The sequence below is a fragment of the Vanessa atalanta genome, chromosome 29, assembly GCF_905147765.1.
Source record: "Vanessa atalanta chromosome 29, ilVanAtal1.2, whole genome shotgun sequence".
NCBI classification, from domain to species: domain Eukaryota; kingdom Metazoa; phylum Arthropoda; class Insecta; order Lepidoptera; family Nymphalidae; genus Vanessa; species Vanessa atalanta.
The window spans coordinates 504,541-526,073 of NC_061899.1; the positions used below are offsets into that span (position 1 = coordinate 504,541).

General features: G+C 33.5%; 1 protein-coding gene across 2 annotated transcripts in view; it reads right to left on the reverse strand.

Moving 5' to 3' along the window:
• Positions 1 to 21,533, reverse strand: part of LOC125075027 (acetyl-CoA carboxylase) — an 83,806-nt gene that overhangs the window by 36,695 nt on the left and 25,578 nt on the right. Inside the window, exons 1-14 of one of the 2 annotated variants that reach the window (XM_047686575.1) lie at positions 15,817 to 16,086; positions 7,271 to 7,388; positions 6,820 to 6,927; positions 5,408 to 5,548; positions 4,826 to 5,006; positions 4,226 to 4,333; positions 3,651 to 3,745; positions 3,137 to 3,230; positions 2,935 to 3,050; positions 2,478 to 2,651; positions 1,914 to 2,076; positions 1,415 to 1,577; positions 883 to 1,027; positions 409 to 518 (exon numbers count right to left, since the gene is read on the reverse strand). In XM_047686575.1, coding sequence (XP_047542531.1) covers positions 409 to 518; positions 883 to 1,027; positions 1,415 to 1,577; positions 1,914 to 2,076; positions 2,478 to 2,651; positions 2,935 to 3,050; positions 3,137 to 3,230; positions 3,651 to 3,745; positions 4,226 to 4,333; positions 4,826 to 5,006; positions 5,408 to 5,548; positions 6,820 to 6,927; positions 7,271 to 7,388; positions 15,817 to 16,034 — 1,934 coding nt within the window. In that variant the 5' untranslated portion in view covers positions 16,035 to 16,086. Of the gene's footprint in view, positions 1 to 408; positions 519 to 882; positions 1,028 to 1,414; positions 1,578 to 1,913; positions 2,077 to 2,477; positions 2,652 to 2,934; positions 3,051 to 3,136; positions 3,231 to 3,650; positions 3,746 to 4,225; positions 4,334 to 4,825; positions 5,007 to 5,407; positions 5,549 to 6,819; positions 6,928 to 7,270; positions 7,389 to 15,816; positions 16,087 to 21,533 lie in introns of those variants that run through there. The other variant, XM_047686574.1, reaches the window with a different exon arrangement.

The window sequence follows — 21,533 nt, forward strand, 5'->3', positions numbered from 1 at the left end:
GGAAATTGGTCAAAGTATATTATTAATGACAGTTATCGAGAGAAGGAGCGTTAGCAAAGAATTTCTGAACTATGATTATCCGACCCCGGATAAGTCAAAAGTGGAAATGGTTTTGCAGACAAATTCCATATAGATATGTGTGTCAGAGTATTTGTATGTATGTTTGACTGCCAAAAATATTTTTTTTAATATTTTTTCAAAATCTCACCTGTCTCTAAACTCATTCTTATCCTAATTACTAAAAAAATCGTACAAATGAAATTACAACGAAGAACATTCACACTAATTAATAAGTAAACGTCTCACAAACTTCGACGCGCGTTTTCCGACGTCACGTGCGTTTCTCAGCACCAAAACGTCGTATCTCATTTTGGTCGTACGTCGATTATAATACAAGATTCAACTTACTTCTCCAAAGCACTCTTGAACTCCTGGAAGTGCGCAGTTATGATGCTGTCCGCTATGAGTATTGAGCCGCAGACGACGCCCAGCATCACGTCTGGCTTCTCGCCTTGAACCTGCAAAACATTTATATCTTTAGAAGATAAAGACACAATTACTTAGATATTATTTAAATTAGTCCATTGTGCCAACTGATAGTCACGATTAACCAACCACAGCTATTAGAAGAACTTTTAGAAGTATTTGATCATTCCTTACACCTAACATTCGCAGCGGACAATCTCAGGGCAGATGTTATATTCCATTACACTGTATGTATGGAGCTAAAATATAAGCTGAGACTATACGTTCCAGGCGCTTCTCAGTTATATAGATATGACAAGTAATACAGACAAAGACCCACAAAATAATAATTTTCCTACCTTACAATATATATTCTAAATATACCTTCCATTCACATATAACATATAAAGTACTTACCCTTTCAGCGATGAGTGCATCCAGCCAGCTAGTATCGATATTGTTATCTTGGAAGGACGGAGTCTCCAGCAATGTGATCAGATATTCGACGGTCGTTCGGAAGTCACCACGAATGCTCAATTCCTTAAGAGCGATTACCAAATTTCTATAAAAGATAATGAAACAAAATTTTAAATAATGTCTTATAAAACAGTACCCCGTTAACGGGCAATCACCGCAGCTTTTAAACATTGGTACTATAGGAAATATCAAACTTCGCTTAAATGGGCAATGCGCAACCTAGGGAACTATGTTAAATTTCTAATACCTTTAGTTACACTGGCTCACTCAACCTTCAAACCGAAACACACCGTACTGAGTATTTAGCGGTGGAATACATGATGTGTGAGTATTTAGTCAGATAGGCGTGCACAAAGCCCTACCACGAAGCTCCGTAACGTGTGCCATCTCGGCTCATATGCTCTCATATGCTCATATACTCTTTCACACTCCACCAGACCATACACTCTTATAAAGTTTATGAAGTACTCACTCTCGCGCCTGCTCCCTGGTCTCGCCCCACGAAAAGCAATGTCCGAACTGAGAATCGGCGAACTCGTGAAGACCACCTGAAGCCGCAACACTGAAGTATCCCCACACGTTCTTCGAAGACCGGAAGTTCAACTCCTGGACCGTACCGGACGATGGCTTAAAACCTATTGATATAACAATAACAAATGTTGTATATTTTAGAATAATTTAACTCTATTATGAGTGGATTATAGAAGGAAAGTATATCTTTAATGAGATGAGATCTCTTGCGATAGGTATTTGGCATACATTACTTATACTAATACGCATCCATAGAAGCACCAATAAAATTGTTAATATTTAAAAGAGGAAACCATTCTTGTCGTGACAGTAACCTTGATAATTTATATATATAAATATATATATGTACCTAAAATGTTATGACAAATTATCTAAAAAACATTTCACATAAAATACCGGCGGCGAGACCCCGGTCTCCTAGGGTCTCTCGGTCTACCCACCTTCGTCGGGGTTCTCGGATGTAATTCTAGCAGCGATCACGTGACCCCACGGCGACGGCCTCTGCTTGGGTTCGTCAAAGTCAATCTGTGTCATGCCCCAGGGGGACTCTCCGTACAGCAGCCTGACGTCCTTGATGTGGTAGAGTGGCAGTCCCATGGCAATCTAGTTAAATGAAAAAGTATTTTATATAAACTAACATAATTAAATCACGCTTGTCACGTTAACAGATTTTTAATTACACATTACACAAAAAAGAAAAACATTTATTAGCAGAGATTAAATCAGAGTTTAATCAAAACTTTAAATAAAATCTTAAATCAAGTAGCTCTTTTAAGTAATCGTTATAATTAAGAAATATGTATATAGTTACTACTAGTTCAGGATTTTAGTATACTGAGAACTACAGCATGGGACTCCGTACAATTATACATGTATATCCTGTATGAAAATCAACAAAAACCGACTACATGATAATAGGGAAAGTTTAAAGAATAATCTTGTATAACAACGAAGAGTCGACTCCAAAGATAATTGTTTTAACAATCAAAACAACTGAAACTCACCTGGAGCTGCGCGGCGGGCAGATTCACGTCCGCTACCATCTCCGTGCACGGATGTTCCACCTGCAGCCTCGGGTTCAGCTCGAGGAAGAAGTAGCTGCCGGTGAGCGGCTCGTACAGATACTCCACCGTACCCGCGCTCACGTAGCCCACCATCTTGGCGAGCCGGACTGCGGCCTGAGGATGACACACTTCATGAAGCGAGTACTTCTACTTCTAAGTCACCAAATGGTACGTCAGGTACGATTCCATTATATATTTGAATAAAACGTGCATTCCACTTGGTGGTAGGGCTATATGTAAACCCGTCTGGGAAGGTACCACCCACTCATCAGATATTCTACCGCCAAACAACACTACTTAGTATTATTGTCTATGGGTGATGGTGACCACTTACCATCAGTTGGTCCATATGCTCGTCCGTGAACTTAGGCAAAAATAAAAAAAAAGATAAAAAAACCTTTTCCATCTCAATGAAGACATCGGGCTTAGCAATGGCGGCCGGAGCCTCCTCTATGATCTTCTGGTGACGACGCTGGATGGAACAGTCGCGTCCGAACAGAGATATCGCGTTACCTGTAAACATTGAATACTCATTAATACCATACTAATTTTTTTATCATAAAATAATGTTTAAATAGAATTATGTATGTTTGACTCACCGTACTGGTCAGCCAAAAGCTGTACTTCCAAATGCCGAGCTGATCTTGCTAGTCTCATGACGAATATCGGGGATCCGGGGACTTCAGCTTGAACCTATATCAAAATAATTTTCAATCATAATACTGTTGGGAACATATCATGTTAGTAAAAAGTATCAAAATTGTCTATGTCAAAATATTTGATAATAAATAAATCTAAGATATGTTTATTAGAACTCCTCATACCGTTTAAATTTACTATAGCTTGTGTGTATGTGTGTGTAATGTGCATTATCTGACATATGTATATATATGTTACAAGAAAATATAGTCGTTAGTTTACATATGGACGTATAAAAGATAAAAGTGTCGCACTACAAAAGAATAAAAAAAAAACCAACGACTCGACTTTTTTATCTTGGTGTGCGAGACAGGTACGCTAGACACTTGCAAAGTATTTTCATCGAGACGTTCTCGACTTTGACAGCCTTTATAGACATACAAGTAATCAGAGACGTAGTCAATGTAAACAAACCTGTCGGAACATATTGTTGAAGTCATCAGGATTTTCGACTTTCCTAATACCTTTACCCCCACCACCTTCCGACGCTTTTATCATGACGGGGAATCCTGGAATCAAATAGGAATAACGATCATCGATACATGCTTTTAAATACAAAGCTTATGGCTAAAGTTTTTAAGATGTCAACCATATATATAATTTAAGTTTATGCTTGCTGTCTATAATAATTGTAGTTTTTTTTAAGATTTGTGATGAATAACAAATATGTATTTTACAATAAAGTTTCACCAGGATACACAGCGTGTGGATATTATTATTAAGCCTTGGGAACTAAGATGTGATATCCCCTATGCCTGTAGTTACACTGACTCACTATTGGTATTACATGTGTCGGTAGAATATTTGATCAGTGTGTGGTACCCAGGCGACCTTGAAAAAACCAACCACCAACTAAATCTTTCTTTCTACTTGGAATAATATCACTTATCCATCACCCCACTCACCTTTCAGGCCAGAACACGTCAATAGATGCATAACATTCGGTAGAATAAAATATGACTGGGAAACCCGCAAGCCTGGGTACTCACCGATCTTATGGGCGGCCTGCAGGCCCTGCTCCGGCGACGTGACGCAGCCGCGCGCGAACAGCTCCGATGATATTTTGATCTTTTTACTGTTGTACTCGGCCTTCAATTCTGAAAGTAAATAAATTCATGGTAAAAAATATTTAATTTTCTTTCAATATGAACTGATATCCTATATCGGTTTCCCTCTCTCGTATAAGATATACGCGAGTGTGAGAGGGTGCCAATGAGTGTAGCAAAAAGTTTACCGGGCTATTATTGAAAATTTACTGACAATAATAAGTTCATAACTCTTATTGGCGTAGTCCGCTCGAATGCGATATTTCAGGTGACCTTGAGATGAAAAAAAAAACCCCTTGAGTTTCTTTCGGCGGTTCTTCTCAGGTCCAAGTTGTTTATTTCCGAACTGGTGGTAGATTTTTGGCTATCAATATGCAAATGTAACGCTTCCATATTGAATAAAGATGTCACTGACTTGTCACGACTAGTAACTAAACTTGAGACCTAAAATTAGTTCAAGCACACGTGACACCATATGTGTTCACAGTGAACCTATCTTTATATAGTTAGTTATCGAGTAAACAGTAATTTATTATAACTCACCACTGCCACTCCAGGGTAGGGTGGGTATATCAGCAGTCTGAGCCACGATTGAAGAGGCGATCTTGTCTCCCAAAGCCCACATAGCTTTCTCCGGCGGACCGATAAAGACCACGCCAGCTCGATGGAGCATCTCCGGCAGCTTAGGGTTCTCTGAAGCGTGACCCCAACCAGCCCAGACAGCCTGTGAACAGAGTGTGAGAATAGAACAAAAACAGCTCCTCAAGTTACAAGTTCCACTTCCTCCACAAAGAGGTTACCTAGACAATTTTTGTATAAAAATATAAACTGACCTGACTGACTGACTTTTTTTCTGACTCTACATATTTACAGACTGTATCTCTATACTTACGTCTGTCTCTTACGCGTTATTTTTGTATGTATATATCATATACGTCATGATAAATCTATACATAATTGAAATATAAATAAATTCTATAAAATATAGCTATCTCTTTCTCACTCATATAAATAATAGGAGAGAGAAAGAGACATACATACCTACCATAAATTTATTAAAAGAAAAATCCAACTTAACCAAATAAATAGGAATATGGATCATAATAATGAGAGTATCGAACTCACCTGAACTTGAGTTCTCACAGCTATGTCCACGATCAATTCGACGTTGGCATAATTGTTGTTATTCGACCCCCCGGGCACGGGCACGTAGTGGTCGGCCATTTTGATGTACTCCGCGTTCGCTTTCAAGTCTTCCGGTGTCACCTGTGAAGTACATCCATAATAATTATTGTATTTATTATAATTTTTTTTTTATGTTGTAGGGGGCAAACGAGTAGGAGGCTCACCTGATGGAAAGTGATTACCACCGCCCATGGACATCTGCAACACCAGGGGGGTTGCAGGTGCGTTGCCGGCCTTTATTATATTGGGACATTGGATAGAGCTCTTTTTTTTTATAAAAGAACTAGCGACCCGCCCTGGCTTCGCACGGTTGTAATGCTGATACTACATAACCTACAGTTTTCACAGTTTTTCAGTCGTTAGACAGTGGAAACCGCTCTAAGTCTCTGCGTTTTAAATCTGAATCAGTCTATCTATTTAAAAAAAAAAATCGCATCAAAATCCCTTGTGTAATTTTAAAGATCTAAGCATACATAGAGATCACAAGTTATTACTAGTAGACTCAGCATCGATCCTGACCCCTTGATAGGATAGGACTTTTTACATAGGCGGGCCTTAAGCCAATACGCTATTGTCGCTTATTTCTATAGGGTTCCGTACCCAAAGGGAAAAAGGGGACCCTATTACTAAGACTCCGCTGCCCATCCGTCTGTCCGTTCATCTGTCACCAGACTGTATCACATGAACCATGATAGTTAGACAGTTGAAATATTCACAGATGATATATTTCTATTGGCGCTATAACAACAAATACTAAAAAACAGAGTAAAATAAATATTAAAGGGGGCTCCCATACACCGAGGGTAATGTTTTTTGTTTTGATTGTTTTCAATGGTACGGAACCCTTCGTGCCTGAGTCCGACTCGCACTTGGTTTCTTTTTAAATAGTATTTTGTTTTTTTTTTAATCTCATTTTTCATTTAAAGATTAAAAGTCACAAGATATATAACATCTTAGACTATTATGTATACATAACAAGGTAGCATCTATGTATATAAAAATAAGCAAAGACAATGGGCGCCAATTAACTATTATTAATTAAGAGTACCGTAAGATAATTACAAGTCTATTATTTTTTTAATAAAATTTGACTAGAGGTAATATTATCTTATTATACATATATATCTTATTATACATATAATAAAATCGGAGTGTCTGTTTGTAATATTAAAACAACCGCTTTTTACTAAATGCTGTCTGTCTGTTTGTTCCGGCTAATCTCTGCTGAACAGCTGGACCGATTTTGACGGGACTTTCACTGGCAGACAGCTGATGTAATAAGGAGTGACTTAGACTACAACAACTTCTTTGTTAAATTCAAACGCGCACGAAGTCGCGGGCTAAGCACTCACCATAACCACGAATCGTATAGCCCTCTCGTTCTTGAACATCTCGTACGACCATCTTCGTATTGAACGCATACATTTTACAGCGCCGATACCGTTGTTAGCTATCAATACCTAGAAGATAATGTTTTTGTTAATGTCACTGAAAATACTCTTACGTTATATTCATATCAGACACCGCTGAAGAACAGCTCTGTAGAACACTTCATGCTGAGTAAGAACTTAGGGATATTTTTTTTATTTAAATGTATACTATTCAAAAATGAAAAATCTTCATTCAACATATTTACAACCCACCATAGTTTGGAAAAGAACACCTCAGACTTGGGAAGAACTGGCGTCTCAGATTTGTCATTGAAACATTAATTGTGTTTATAAATAGTAGTTCCTGGATCTGATCTGTTTCTTAGACCAACAAGATTTCCATAATACTTTACTAATACTATAAAATATCTACCTTATTAATAGATTTTGTCCCTTGGAAACGACGAACAAATTCTTCCGGTGTTGCAACAGTAAAATCTTTCTCTTGGAAGCGCTGGCTGTGTATAACTGTGCCTTGGGACATAGATGGCCTGTAGATTAAAAAAAAACATTATATTATAATAAAGCTTTTTAATTTCATTTATAATATATAATAAACTACAAAAAAAATAGCAATATATTCTAGAACACTCATTAATAAATATAAAATTAAATTATAACATAACAAAATATAACGCAATAATTATTATAAGCTTATTTAATCTATTTCAAATCAATAAATATGCTTGTCATTTATTTCATAATTTGTTTTTTCTTAACATTGTGTTCTTTGCATATTATAAATTTAAAAAAAAAAACTACTTTATGTTATATGAGGAAAAACCCAGTATGATCATGTGGAAACCATCATGCTCATATAAATTTAAATTAAAAACAAGAACCAAAGTTGTATATATATATGCTACACACAAAAATAGTATTTAAAATAGTTTTACAGCTTCAAGTGAATTCATTTATTATATTAGATTATCGTAACATTGACGCAACAATTAATTATCATTGCCAATAATGATTCCAGCTGATCATTATATAATTAATTCAGTCAATAAGGACGTAAACAGTCACATAAATCAGTTACACAAATAATATTTACTGGCAATCAACGAAAATTAATTATAACAAAGAAAATATGAGTTGATTTCTTTGTCGTATTCATTTTTATTATTTATTTATATTTTACAACATGTAACAAAGATAATTTGATGCATCAATATATCTTATTTTATAATAACATCTTTTACAGACAACTTTTGATGAAATTACATATATATATATTTATTGCTAGTAAATACAAACTATAATTACTAAGTGTATTAAAATGTAACTGTAAATTGTGTTTTTGTATTCCGTACAAGTACTACTAACTTTATCTGAGTTAAATTTGGTGATTCATAATGAAGGTAAATGATAACAAATTAATATATGTACTAAATGATTTTAGACCAATTCAATTGAATAGATTTAAAACTGATTAATCATAGAAGTTTATACCCATTAAAGGGAAATTTAAGGGCTATGTCTAACTGTATATAGTAATCATTCAAATATAGGAAACTGTGACCAAGTGCATGTTAGATTTTTTCGTAGTTCAATACCATCGTAACTTACTGTAAAACATAAATACCAAAAATAGTTAGTTTGGTATTTATGCTTTACAGTACCTACAACAAGTGTGCTGATGTGGCATTATAGAAATAATCCTTGTGAATTTATTAGCTACATTAAAAAAATTAAAACCTAGGCAAGGCAAACACATTCTCAGTGTTAAATGTGAGAATAAGACAGAATGATCAAAAAAAAATTGTATTACATGTGGACCTTGGTAGAGCAAAAACTTTCATTAAAAGTATAACACCTTATTGCCTACAACGGTGAAAGGAGGGCTGGTTTATTTTTTGCCCAGAGGATTGGAATGAAAGGAGTAAAGTACTACAAGCATTTTTGCCACCTTTCAACGTGACCATGTTTTTTTTTAATTTTTATTTGTATATAATAATGGCCTTTATGTTAATAATAATAATAACTTAGATCTTTCTTTTAAAAATCTATTTAAAAATCATCAGTGCTAATTCGTTCCTCAATCTATAACTTTGTTAAAGTTTTATTTATTTTTTCTTGTAATATTTATAAATGAACTGCATTTTGATTTGTAAGAAAAATAGAAATAGTTTTATTGATAAGCTATGTGTTTAATCATAATATATAATATAAGTTCATTTAACAATTTTAAAAGTACATTCTAAATGTACATAATGTATTTTGATAAGAAATTACTTACTAATTCAAAGACGATTCTTTTTTTTCTTAATAAATTTTACCTTAATTTATGTTTTTATATATAAAAAAATTAAAGTTGTCTAATTCAGTTTGGTTTTGTGATAGTATGTAGAGTCTTTAATTATTTATTTATCTTCGCCATAATCAGACAGCAACAAAAGTGAAACAAAAAGTTATCATGATTTTTCTCTTATTTACCATGTTCACAGTGGCAGAATATTGTATAGACAAAGCCTTTATAAAGGGAAGGGAAAAAAAAAATCATCATTATATTTGATATTTTTAGTTATTGTTATTAATAATGAACATTTATCATATTTTAAAAATGAATGGTTAAATACGGGACCATTTTATGAAGTTTTTGAAATAAGTTTTTAATTTATATTAAATTATTATGATGATACAAAATTCCAAAAACCGCTATTGTGGTAAACTTTTACAGGTTAAATGTTGTAAAATAAAAATTGAATATAAAACAGTTTAAATCTCTCTCATTAAATTATTATATACTTTTGTTATCCTTAATATAAATATTTTAAAACAATTATAAACTTTTTTAAATATTTGTTAGGTCTGTGACATTTTTATTAATGTTGAAATCTTAATGATACATACATTCTTCAGTGCAATTCGTTTAATTTGAGATTCGTATAAAAAAAAAGTTACGAGAAGCAAAAAAGAATGTCAATTAATACGAAAAAGTGAAACTACGAAACAAATATCTTCATAAGAATGCGACAAAAACTTCAATTTTTTTTTAATACAACAAACACAAAAGGCTTAAGACATAAATTATTCGACTTTTATTTAAAAAATTAAAATATTCCTAAATATAATTACGGTAAATTATCTCATAAATTGCTCTAACCTGTAAGAACTTTCCGAGTACAATCCATTCATCGAAGGATACATTTTCCACAAGGATATAAGATAAAAAACACACTTTTAAATATCGAATATATTCACAACAATTTTTAAATCGTATAAACAGGAATTAAACATTTCTTTGCCGAAAGCACCGATTCCGTTTGTTTTCGTACACTTTCTGAAATATGACGTTTAATTTGCCAATGAACTTCATACGACTGATCATACGATATAGCCGTCTCGCTCACACCAAGGGAATTAATCACTTGTAAATCTAAGAGGAACAAAGACAGAGGATCAATGAAATGGAGTTGCCGTTATTATTAATTAAAGCGTAGTGGTTGCATAAGATAAATTGTTTTTCCACGATTTGCGTAGTAATGTGAAAGGTCCGCTTAATTATCGATAAATAATTCTGCAACAAAACAAGAATCTTGGATAAGATTGCCGTATTATAAGAATAAGATAATTCTTAATTGTTATTGTAGATAACTTGAAAGTTAATGATAAACAAAATATTATTAGAATTATAGAATTAAATTAATTTTATTTACAAAAAACTATTAAGTTTTTTCCTAGCTTTAATGTAGATTTAAAATAAAAAATAAAAATTTCTGACTACGTAGATGATTAGGAATTTATAAGGTCAATAATAATTATACATACAATTATTATTATAAAGCATTTATATACCATAGCTGCATTTTAATATTTATCTTATTTCCTCAGAACGTAACTCATAAATAACTACTACTACGTGTTGTAAAGAATATAACCTATTTGAAAAAAGGAAGTAATTAAGAATGCACTAAAACTGTCAAATAAAAAAACTCTCAGTCTTGAAGCTGGGAAAATAAGTCATAACTATTAAACTATTGGATGTACATAGAAGCTAAAAACGTATACTAAATACATAAGCACAATAACCTTGTTTAAACAAATAATACAATAAAATAAAGCGTTTTTGTTTCTGCACACAACTTAATCGTAAATATGATTATAATTACATATACGGCGAAATCTCGTCTTTACAATCCTGGTCAGACCTGTTAAAATAAAACGCAATATTATGACGTCACTGTAATTTTTTTTTAATAGGTATTTTTTAATTTTACCAGTACATATTTGCTGTGTCGTGTGATCGTGATGTAATTGTGATTTTATACATGTTTTCGTATTTTACACTTTAGTCGTTAAAAAACAAATTTAAGTACATATGAGTTGATATCGACAGAGTTATACTGGACGATGTTGTCATATAAAATTTGTATACATAAGCGACAAATTTAATATGATCATAATTCTATTATATTCAGTCGAAAATATATTAATATGACGGGACTAAAAGTATTGTCATCCTTTTTTAATACAATAAAAGAGAAAAAGATGAAAAATTCCATGCCGACCGATCTTATTATTTTTAGGCATTTGTATTTTCATTATCTTTACTAACATTGGGTAGAATTAAAAAACTAATGATAGAACCACAAACCTTCAATACTTAGTTCCATCAGTTCAATGTTTTCCACCAAGATAATTTTTAAATGTTTAATTCGACGTATTCCCGTTACGAGGTGATAGGGGTGATTATTTGCGATAATTTGAACTCCCATATGCATGATACAAAATTGAACCATTTTTGAGTTATCACGTTATTTTAGCTTTTTCTGAATAATAATCTTATTTTTTTCTGATTTATAAAAACTATTAAACACTGATACGAAACAACAATCCTAACAGGAATACGTCGAATTCCCAATAACCCTGTACAGAGAATTATAAATATAGTCCATTTAATAAAAAAATGTTTAAAATATGCATGTGAGCGGCACATGTGCAATTCACTCAAAGTAGTCTAATTAAATACTTTCCTTTCTGTTAAAGGTTGTGAATTTAGTTTATTAAACGAACATGTTGTTAACAAAAATCATATTACATACGTTACAAGTGAAACTGTGCCATTTATTATGACGAATCACAATTTTTAGATATTTAGGATGCTTTTTAATTGTATATCGGACAACCGTTGTGGTTTTGAATTTAAATAAAAGAATAATCACAATCGATTAATAGTCGAAAAAAAAAAAAATTATAATGTAAAGAAAATTCAGGCGAATTGTTAACCTTGTCCACGTTTCAAGTACTACTTTAGCCGGTAACCAGTTTAGGTAACTTTATAATTTTGTAAGTATAAGTTACGTGAGTCTTCGTTGACCTGCATTGATATATATTAGTTACGTATACCTGTATTATCGACTGCGTCGTTGGTCAAGTGGCTAGCTTAAAACCTTAGTATAACATGAGTTCAATCTCCGGGCTGATACCTACTATTAAAAAAGTTATTAGGGTTTTGTTGAAAATTTCTCTACAATCGTTTGTTTTTTAATTCACTCATAGACACTGGCATTGTGAGGAATATTAACCATTACTTACATGGTCGATAGCGAATCCATGGTCGAACAAAATCATAATTTACTTTATAAGGTAAGCTCTGTAAGCTCCTACAAGGTTAATTTTAATATAAAATTAACACCGGTTCGAAATGTAAATTCTACCGAGAAGGACCGACAGCAAAAAAAGTAGTTTATCCTTTTTATTAATAAAGAAATGTACGTGTAATAAACAATATATTTGTACAGTATACCAATTGTATAATACGCCTTTTAAAATAAGATTTAACAGCGCAAACGCAGGTGCAGTCTTATAATTCGATGGAACGGCAATTCAGACACGACTGGAAATAGTTTAGGCGCAGGGCTTTACGCGAGGCATGTGGAACTAAAACTATATCGACAGAAAATCCCAATAAAATATATTTTATTGGGTCAGGCCATTAACTGGGGTTTAAACCTTTATTAATACCATTATGGGCACTATATCTATTCACTATAAAATTATTTATATATATGTAACATGACAGAAAGCATTTGAATATGATTATATTACGTAATAAATAGAAGTAATTCATTCACTGACAAGTCGATAACATCACAAGAATAAACATAATGACAGTCGTAAATAATACCTACACGAAATACCTACATCGATCTATCGTAGGTACATTGTAGTTATTTACCTTAATCGTTATACATACTAACACGTTTCTTTTATATATTACTAGGCGAGACAGAAACAGTAAATAGAAATAGCACGATAAAATCAATTAGGAAATAAAATAAAAATATCGATAAAAAATATCCGCATCACTAAATCTTAAGTTGAATTTGAATAATATGTTATCAATTCATAAATAAATAGGCAAAGACAACAACAGTTCAGTACCATTTTCTTCTCTAATTAATTTAAAAAATAAACGATTTGCATTTTTTGCTTTCGGTAGATATTGACGAGCGCATTTAATTAAATATTAATTTTATTTATTTACCAATAAGCGTTATATGTAGATATTTAAATATTCGGGAGAGTTCGGATACTCGCACTGACTGTTATCAATAATTAAAGCTGGAAATGAAGAAAAAATATGCTCGGGACATGCAAATTCTGTTTTCATTAGATTTTCAATAAAGATTATGCTCGAATTTCGATTATGGGTATTCCTTTGTGATATTGAACATATGTAAATAATTACAAATTGACAACACTTGGTAAAAACCCACCTGGAAAGGTAACACCCACTCATCAGATATTCTACCGCCAAATAGCAATACTTTGTATTTGAAGGGTGAGTGAGCCAGTGTAACTACAAGTACAAGTAACACCTTAATTCCCAAGGTTAGTTGCCCATTACTGTTACAATCTACACTCAGGTGGTCCGGATGGGCATCCTATGGCCTATATCATAAAAAAAAAATCAGCTGAGTTTCTTACGCCGATCTTTTTAGATCAGGGTATATTGTTTTCCGAACTGTAGTAGCTTCTAAATTGTATATAATATAATAAAGATATTCGATTTGATTCCGTTTACTGTGTAAAATATATATTATAGATGTTGTAACAGCTCCGTGTTATATATCTCAAGTTTATGTAAGCTCGTATTATCTGTTCTTATCACTGCTTATGACCTGTATTATCTTAGTAATCTTGATCTTTGATATTCAGTGTCAGAATTGAGTTGCAATTAATTTCCACAATGCTATACTGGTAGTAATATAGATCGGCCTTTTTCCAGTATTCTCTATTCTAACTATCAGATCTATTTCCAGATCTATTTTTCTATTTTTCTTGTAAAAAAGGCATTTAACCAACAGTTAGCCGCCAAGTACAGGGACACTAAGTAAAGTAGGTATGACGTTTGGCGAGTGTCAGGAGTGTCACGCACACCAAGATAATAACGTTGGCTCTATTGGTTTATTTTTTTTTATCTAAGAATTGTCCTTTTTTAATTCCTATAACAATTGGTACATCCGAAAAAAATTTAGTACCTGTTGACCGTGACCGGAACAGATATATAAACTGAATCTTCTATATTTAAAACTTGATAGAAAAAAAACTAACTTAGACGATGTAAACAATGAATTTTACTCTACAAAGTTAGTTCACCTCAAATTATTTAGTATTGAACATAATTAAAAAAAAATAGTATTTACTACACTTATTGTAAAACTAAATCGTTTAAAGTTGATGTTCCGTAATATAAATAGTTTAACTGAAGATTCAGATTCATTCTCGGTACGATCTACATTCTGATCTGGTGGTAGCTTTACATTCAATAATTTTGAAGCGTCAATAGCGCAATTGTTGAAGGGCCGCCTAAAGTAAGTAAGGATCTTGAACTCTTGCCCTATTGTCGTCTCCACTCCTAAGACAATTTTTAAGCTGAAAAGGAGGAATGAATAGCAATATTAGTAATTCCTTACAAAGGGTCATTGCTTCTATTCTATTTAAAAAACACGTAAACGATTCAAAAGTGATCTACGTGACTAAGAGCCGAGATGGCCCAGTGGTTAGAACACGTGCATCTTAACCGATGATTTCGGGTTCAAACCCAGGCAGGCACCACTGAAATTTCATGTGCTTAATTTGTGTTTATAATTCATCTCGTGCTCGGCGGCGAAGAAAACATCGTGAGGAAACCTACATGTGTCTAATTTCAATGAAATTCTGCCACATGTGTATTCTGCCAACCCGCATTGGAGCAGCGTGGTGGAATATGCTCCAAACCTTCTCCTCAAAGGGAGAGGAGGCCTTTATCCCAGCAGTGGGACATTTACGGGCTGCTAATGCTAATGCTAATGCTACTTGACTATTTTGATTATCAATAGTATGGGACTATATTGTCAACTTCCTATCTTTGAGATACTTCGAAATATTCCTATTTTTTATTTCATTTTTAATAGGTAGGCAGACTGCTAAGTGATAAATAGATATCCCCACTCATTGTCATTTTCAATGTACGTGTATTTCAACCATTAGATCTTAATAGAATATTCGAAGACTGAGAGATACCTATCCAGACGGGCTTGACCAGAGTCCTGGACCGAAACAACAGAATAACTTTTTATACCCTCGAGATGTGTACTATTATAAGATAGCCACATGACCAGAATCCAACAAGACGTATGCTTCTTACATTTCGCACCATATCTTGCAATTATAATTGTAATAATATAATTTGACAGCTGTCACTGTCTTTTCAATAAAGAAAAGATAACTCTAACAGGGCATTGTTACGTCATTCTTAGAAAGTAGATAACGCGACTAATTAAAAAAAAATATTTACATCCGTAACTATAAAAGAAACTAAAAGAGAAAATGTGTGACTTATTTACACTTTGAATAAATTCTCATTAAATGGACTATATTATTGTAATAAATATTATATGATAAAATAGAATTAATATTAAATAAACTTACTGTAACGTCGGAGCTGGTAACCGGAGCAGTCTTCCATCCTGCTCTTGCACGTCATCCTTATCTGCCGTCTCGTTTTTATCCGGATCAGCATCCAAGGTCATTTGGAATTTCTGGAGCAATTCCGATGGCATAACATCGGTAGCTTCATCATCGTACTTTCCTTCATCGACCGAGGTATCACCCAAAACGAATCGTTTCGATGTCCTTCGTTTTAACATCGCGAAGAAATTTCTCAAATAATTCGTAATAGTAACGGATCGGTGTTGTACGAATCGATAAGTCTATACGCGTCCGTATTGGCACATCACTACACTTTCACTTGTCACAATTTGAATATCGATAGTGTTGCCCGATATTCTCGTTATCGATGTTTATTTAATTATTATCGTTTTAATAATTTACTGAATAATATTTTTATTTATCTATTAAAGAATGTTCGTTACGCGTTTGAATGATGAAGTACGAATGATATTTTTAATTGTTAAGTTAATGGTAATGTAATTATTTTATCAAAATTCAAGTATGTACAGAGGTAACTATATATTACACATACACATACAGATTCGTTAAAACAACTAACTGTTTTAAAATACTAATCCATAATAATATCGTGTTTGTGTGAGCACAGATCGAGACTTGAACAAGACAATAAAGATTAGGCAATAAAAGTTAGACACTGAGAATAATTAACGTCGATACTTAAGAACGCTTATTCCAATTGCCGCTTCTCAGCATCTGACATTTTTAAGCTTGTGTGTGTAAATGCGTATGCGTGTATAAGCACAACTACTATAGTCAAACCAATCGATATAAATTATTACTTTATGAATAAAAAATAAAATGACATACGACTCATAACATAATACTGAAATAATTATAGTTTGCTGGATACACACAGTTAATAAATTAAAAAAACCTTTGACTATAGTATTAAAATCGATTGTCACTCATAGTAACTGTAAAGTTTACGGTGCGATCTCTTAAGTAAATCGTATATACATATTTCAATAGCATAATACCTCGTGTTATTGCCAGTGGCGTAGCTAGGTGGGTAAGGGCCCCGGTGCATAGAAAAAGAATCGGGCCCTCGCCCCCTCTTTAACGTATATTGGCATTCAAAATTATAAATAGTAATAAAAATGGGATACAGGATACAGTGAGTTGAACATTGTCGATCTAAATTGATCTAGTTAAGCGTGAAGAGGTAACAGCCAGAGCTACTTTCGCATTTATAATTTTAGTATATAAGTTTAATTTAGTAGCGTTATACCGTTCACCGTCACGGCATACGAACCTGACAGCCGGAAAACTATGTAAATGTTTCATATCAAAATGTGTTTATTCAGTAGGGAATCGAAACTAACGAAATGCAAATAACACAAACGGTGTCGGTCGTTAAAAATCAATATGTCACGTGTATTTTAGTATCCGACGCAGAACATTGCATTTAAGTAAATAATAAAAAGTAAATAGTAAACGCTGTCACCTCAACGGGTACGTCAGCTTGCCCTTCAACATAGTGATGTTTAAACATCGATTAATCGATATCGACACTTTTTTTTGTAATATCTTTGGTAATTTTTAAGTACATAGCCCACAGCTGGGCAAATGCCTCCTCACATAAGGAGGTCTAAAGCTTATTCCACATTGAAAACTGGTTGATGTATAGTCGGCAATTTTCTGCCGATACATATTTTACTATAAACAAAATACACATGAAATTTGAATCTGAAATTTAACGCAATTCACGTGTGTCACTGGGTCACCTCGGATGTGTAATGCTTTTAGTTCTATTAATGAAAACCAAGAGCCGAGTTGGCCCAGTGGTGAGAACGCGTGCATCTTAACCGACGATTTCGGGTTCAAACCCAGACAGGCACCACTGAATTTTCGTGAGGAAACCGGCATGTGTCTAATTTCAACAAAATTCTGCCACATGTGTATTCCAACCACCACCACCACCAAACCTTCTCCTCAAAGGGAGAAGAGGCTTTAGGCCAGCAGTGGAAAATTTACAGACTGCTAATGTAAAATGTAATGTAATGAGACACACGATAGTGGTCATTTTGATTTAAAAAACTCGATAGCACGCGCCGTCGTTTAATCCGATGGCCTTGATTTAATAAGTTAGAATCGCTTGTTTGCTAGACGTTGTTTGTTTTTAATATATACTAATCCTATATATTTATTTACATAAGGATTATCAATATCAAGAGTGCTAACAGCATATCCCCGTTAAGACAAAAAAATAATCAGTCCACTAGTAACCAACGGAGGCGTAATCCTATTGAATCGCGAACGAAGCCGCAGGCGGAAACTAAATCAAAATCAAAATATACTTTATTCAAGTTGACTTTTACAAGCACTTTTGAATCGTCATTTAACTATTTAAAGTAAAGCAACCACCGTTTCAGAATGTAGATTGTACCAAGAACCGGCATGAAACTCAGTAGTCACACTTTTTCAACATTTAAAAATACAGTCATGCTAGTTAAATACAATTATATATGTATGTTAGGTTATGTAAAGTACGGAATAATGAATGAAATCACACAAATGAATCTCTAATACATTGTAAATTAACTATTGTAGTTTGACGTGTTAACTATTTTACAAATACTTGCTTGGATATTATAATAATGGTAGTTCAAAGGTCATGCCTCATTAATAACGAGTTTACTTTAAATATTTTTTTGTGAACGCCTCGTTATGCGGGATCGTGTGTAACACGATAACAGGGGCCTTTCTGAAGGTTCTTATTGTTAGAATAAAATAAAAATGCCTAGTATATAACAAGGGAGAGGAGGAGTGGTCACTATGCAAAACCTTCCTCCCTGTAGGCGTCGCAAGGACAAGGACGCGCTCGGACGACAAACCCCAAAACGCGAGCGACGCCGCGTGTGACAGATGAACTAAGAAATAAATAAATAATTAGACGATTACAAACAAGGCTCACGCTATGTATTGTATGTTTTAATTGTAATAATAATAATTGAATTTATTATATAGTTATTTTATAATTGTATTGATAACATTGATATTAAAATTAGGGGGTACTTTGACTTTTCTGTTCATTATTGTGAGTCACATGATTTGTGGTGAGGCTTATATAAGTGATGGAAGCTTTGATCCTGGACCAGCAAGGTGCTAACCAATGGCGTAGCTATCGTAGGGCCAGGTGGTGCAGTGCACCAGGGCCCCGGAGCTCAGGGGGGCCCTCTAACCTAAGCTTTGAATAGAGATGACATTAGGATTTAGCCTACTAATGATAAGTTCATCTTAATGTATCCTGCATCCTATTCTTTATGCTATCTATAGTTTTGAAGGGCAATAAAAGTTGAAGAGGGGATGAGGGCCCGTTTCTTTTTCTATGCACCGGGGCCCTTGTCCACCTAGCTACACCACTGGTGCTAACAATTAAGGTACGATATAATTTTGTAATAAAGTATAATTATTATTATAGCTTGTTAAATTATTGATGAGTATATGAATTGCGTTTTTTTGTAATTATCAAGATACAAAGTTAGTATTAAGGTAATTGGTGTTAACGTAAATATAAATTAATACAATATTCCGATTACTACATTATAATGGTTAAATAAATATTTGTGTTTCATATATAATCTTATTTTGTCATATAACCTAAAAATATAATAAAGAAATGGAAATTATTCTTAAAATATCCTGACATTATGTATTAATTCTCTATGAAAAATCTAACACGTGCAATAAGTAGTACATCTATGTCCATATATAAATTTAGTATTACAAAGCTTTTTAGTTTAGACCAAGTTCTTTCAATACAGACAAATTGAGAACCCCTTAAATTTGAAGAAATATTATATCTATATTATAAACATACATTAAAAATTAAACATCCTTATTATTATGTTATTTGTCCTCAATTAGACCGGAATGGGATTTTCGATAAACGTAATACACAAGGAAATATACCTAGACTGAGAAAAACACGTGTAATTTCCTTAATAAACACCGACCGTTATCTGTGTGTAAAACCATTCTGCTGACTGAGTCAAAATCTTCAGCATTAGCTGTTAATAAAAGTTTGAAGACCATCGTTACGTAATGAGGCTTTGTACAAGTCTGTCTGTCTAGGTCATTCCCAGGGTCAGAGGCGCATTGGTGTGTTGCAAGGAATAAGGTTCTTCCGTCGCCATTGTCTTTGGACAGTGGTGACCAAATTAATTGTCACTTGATAATTTGATGATAGAGTTTTGTGCACATCTAGGTATCATCAGATAATCTACATCATCAGATGATATACCGACAAACAGCAATACTTATTGTTGTGTTCTGGTTTTAAGGGTATGAGCCAGTCTAACAACAGGTACAAGGGACATCTTAATTCCCAAGGTTGGTAATGGTAACGGTAATGGTGTAAGGGATGATTAATATTTCCCAGAGTTCCAATGTCCATTGTCATTGCTAACCAATTACTTTCAGGGGTTCTATTAACAATTCAGTAATTTTAAGATTTTATTAAGAATCACAGACGGACTAAATAACAACACGGTTTAACATAACAGCGCCATTATCAATTCATGGCAAAATAAAAACGAATTACGTCATATCTATAAACATAAAGACACTAGTATAGCTACTTATAACCCTGGAGCAACAAGAGGAAACCCCTAATTCTTTGCTCAAATAAATTCAACAATTTGGAAACTGATCCTCTGGGAACGTTCAGGTACTGTTCCATTCTGCCACCAGGGTAGCTGATCGATTGGTACTAAAAAGTAACCGTTCAGGCAATTGATATATTTACATTTTACGGATTGAAGTGAACGAAATAGATAAATTGTTTTAAACCCGGTCATGAAACTTTAAACATTGATAAATGAGGAATATTTCTCAAAACAATATTATATTAAAAAATAAAAAAGCGTGGACTTAGTATTTGTTGATTTCTAGTTAGAATATAAAAATTTAATTGTACTGACAAACTCTGTAATCAAAATGGTGGAAAAGAGTCTACTGAGTTTATTGCCGGTTCTTCTAGGTAGAATCTACTTTCCACTGTAACAAACACACTGTAACATGACGATTCAAAAGTGCTTTTACGAGCCTACTTGAATGAAGAATATTTTGATTTTGCAAATGATTCTAAAACAGGTTACATTTAATAGTTTAAAAGGCCACGGGCTTCATTTCTGAACGATGTTCATTGGCCTCTCTCGATATAGCACGCTATCTTAGCGCATTATATTTAGTAGTTCGGAGTTATAGATACGTACTTATATATAAACCTATACGAGTGGTTCTTACGAAACATCGCGTTGATTCAAAAGATTTTTTAGGAATTTCGAAACCTATGACGGGTTTTGTTTTGATTTCATTTTATTGTAAACTGCAAGTCAATACATTTGGCGTGAAAATGGTGAAACCTCTTTAAAATTAAATGAATTTTTAATATCAAAGATTATACATAAGTTCATTTAGAATAGATGATAGCCGAGATGGCCCAGTGGCTAGAACGCGTGCATCTTAACCGATGATTTCGGGTTCAAACCCAGGCAGGCACCACTGAAATTTCATGTGCTTAATTTGTGTTTATAATTCATCTCGTGCTCGGCGGTGAAGGAAAACATCGTGAGGAAACCTACATGTGTCTAATTTCAACGAAATTCTGCCACATGTGTATTCCGCCAACCCGCATTGGAGCAGCGTGGTGGAATGTGCTCTAAACCTTCTCC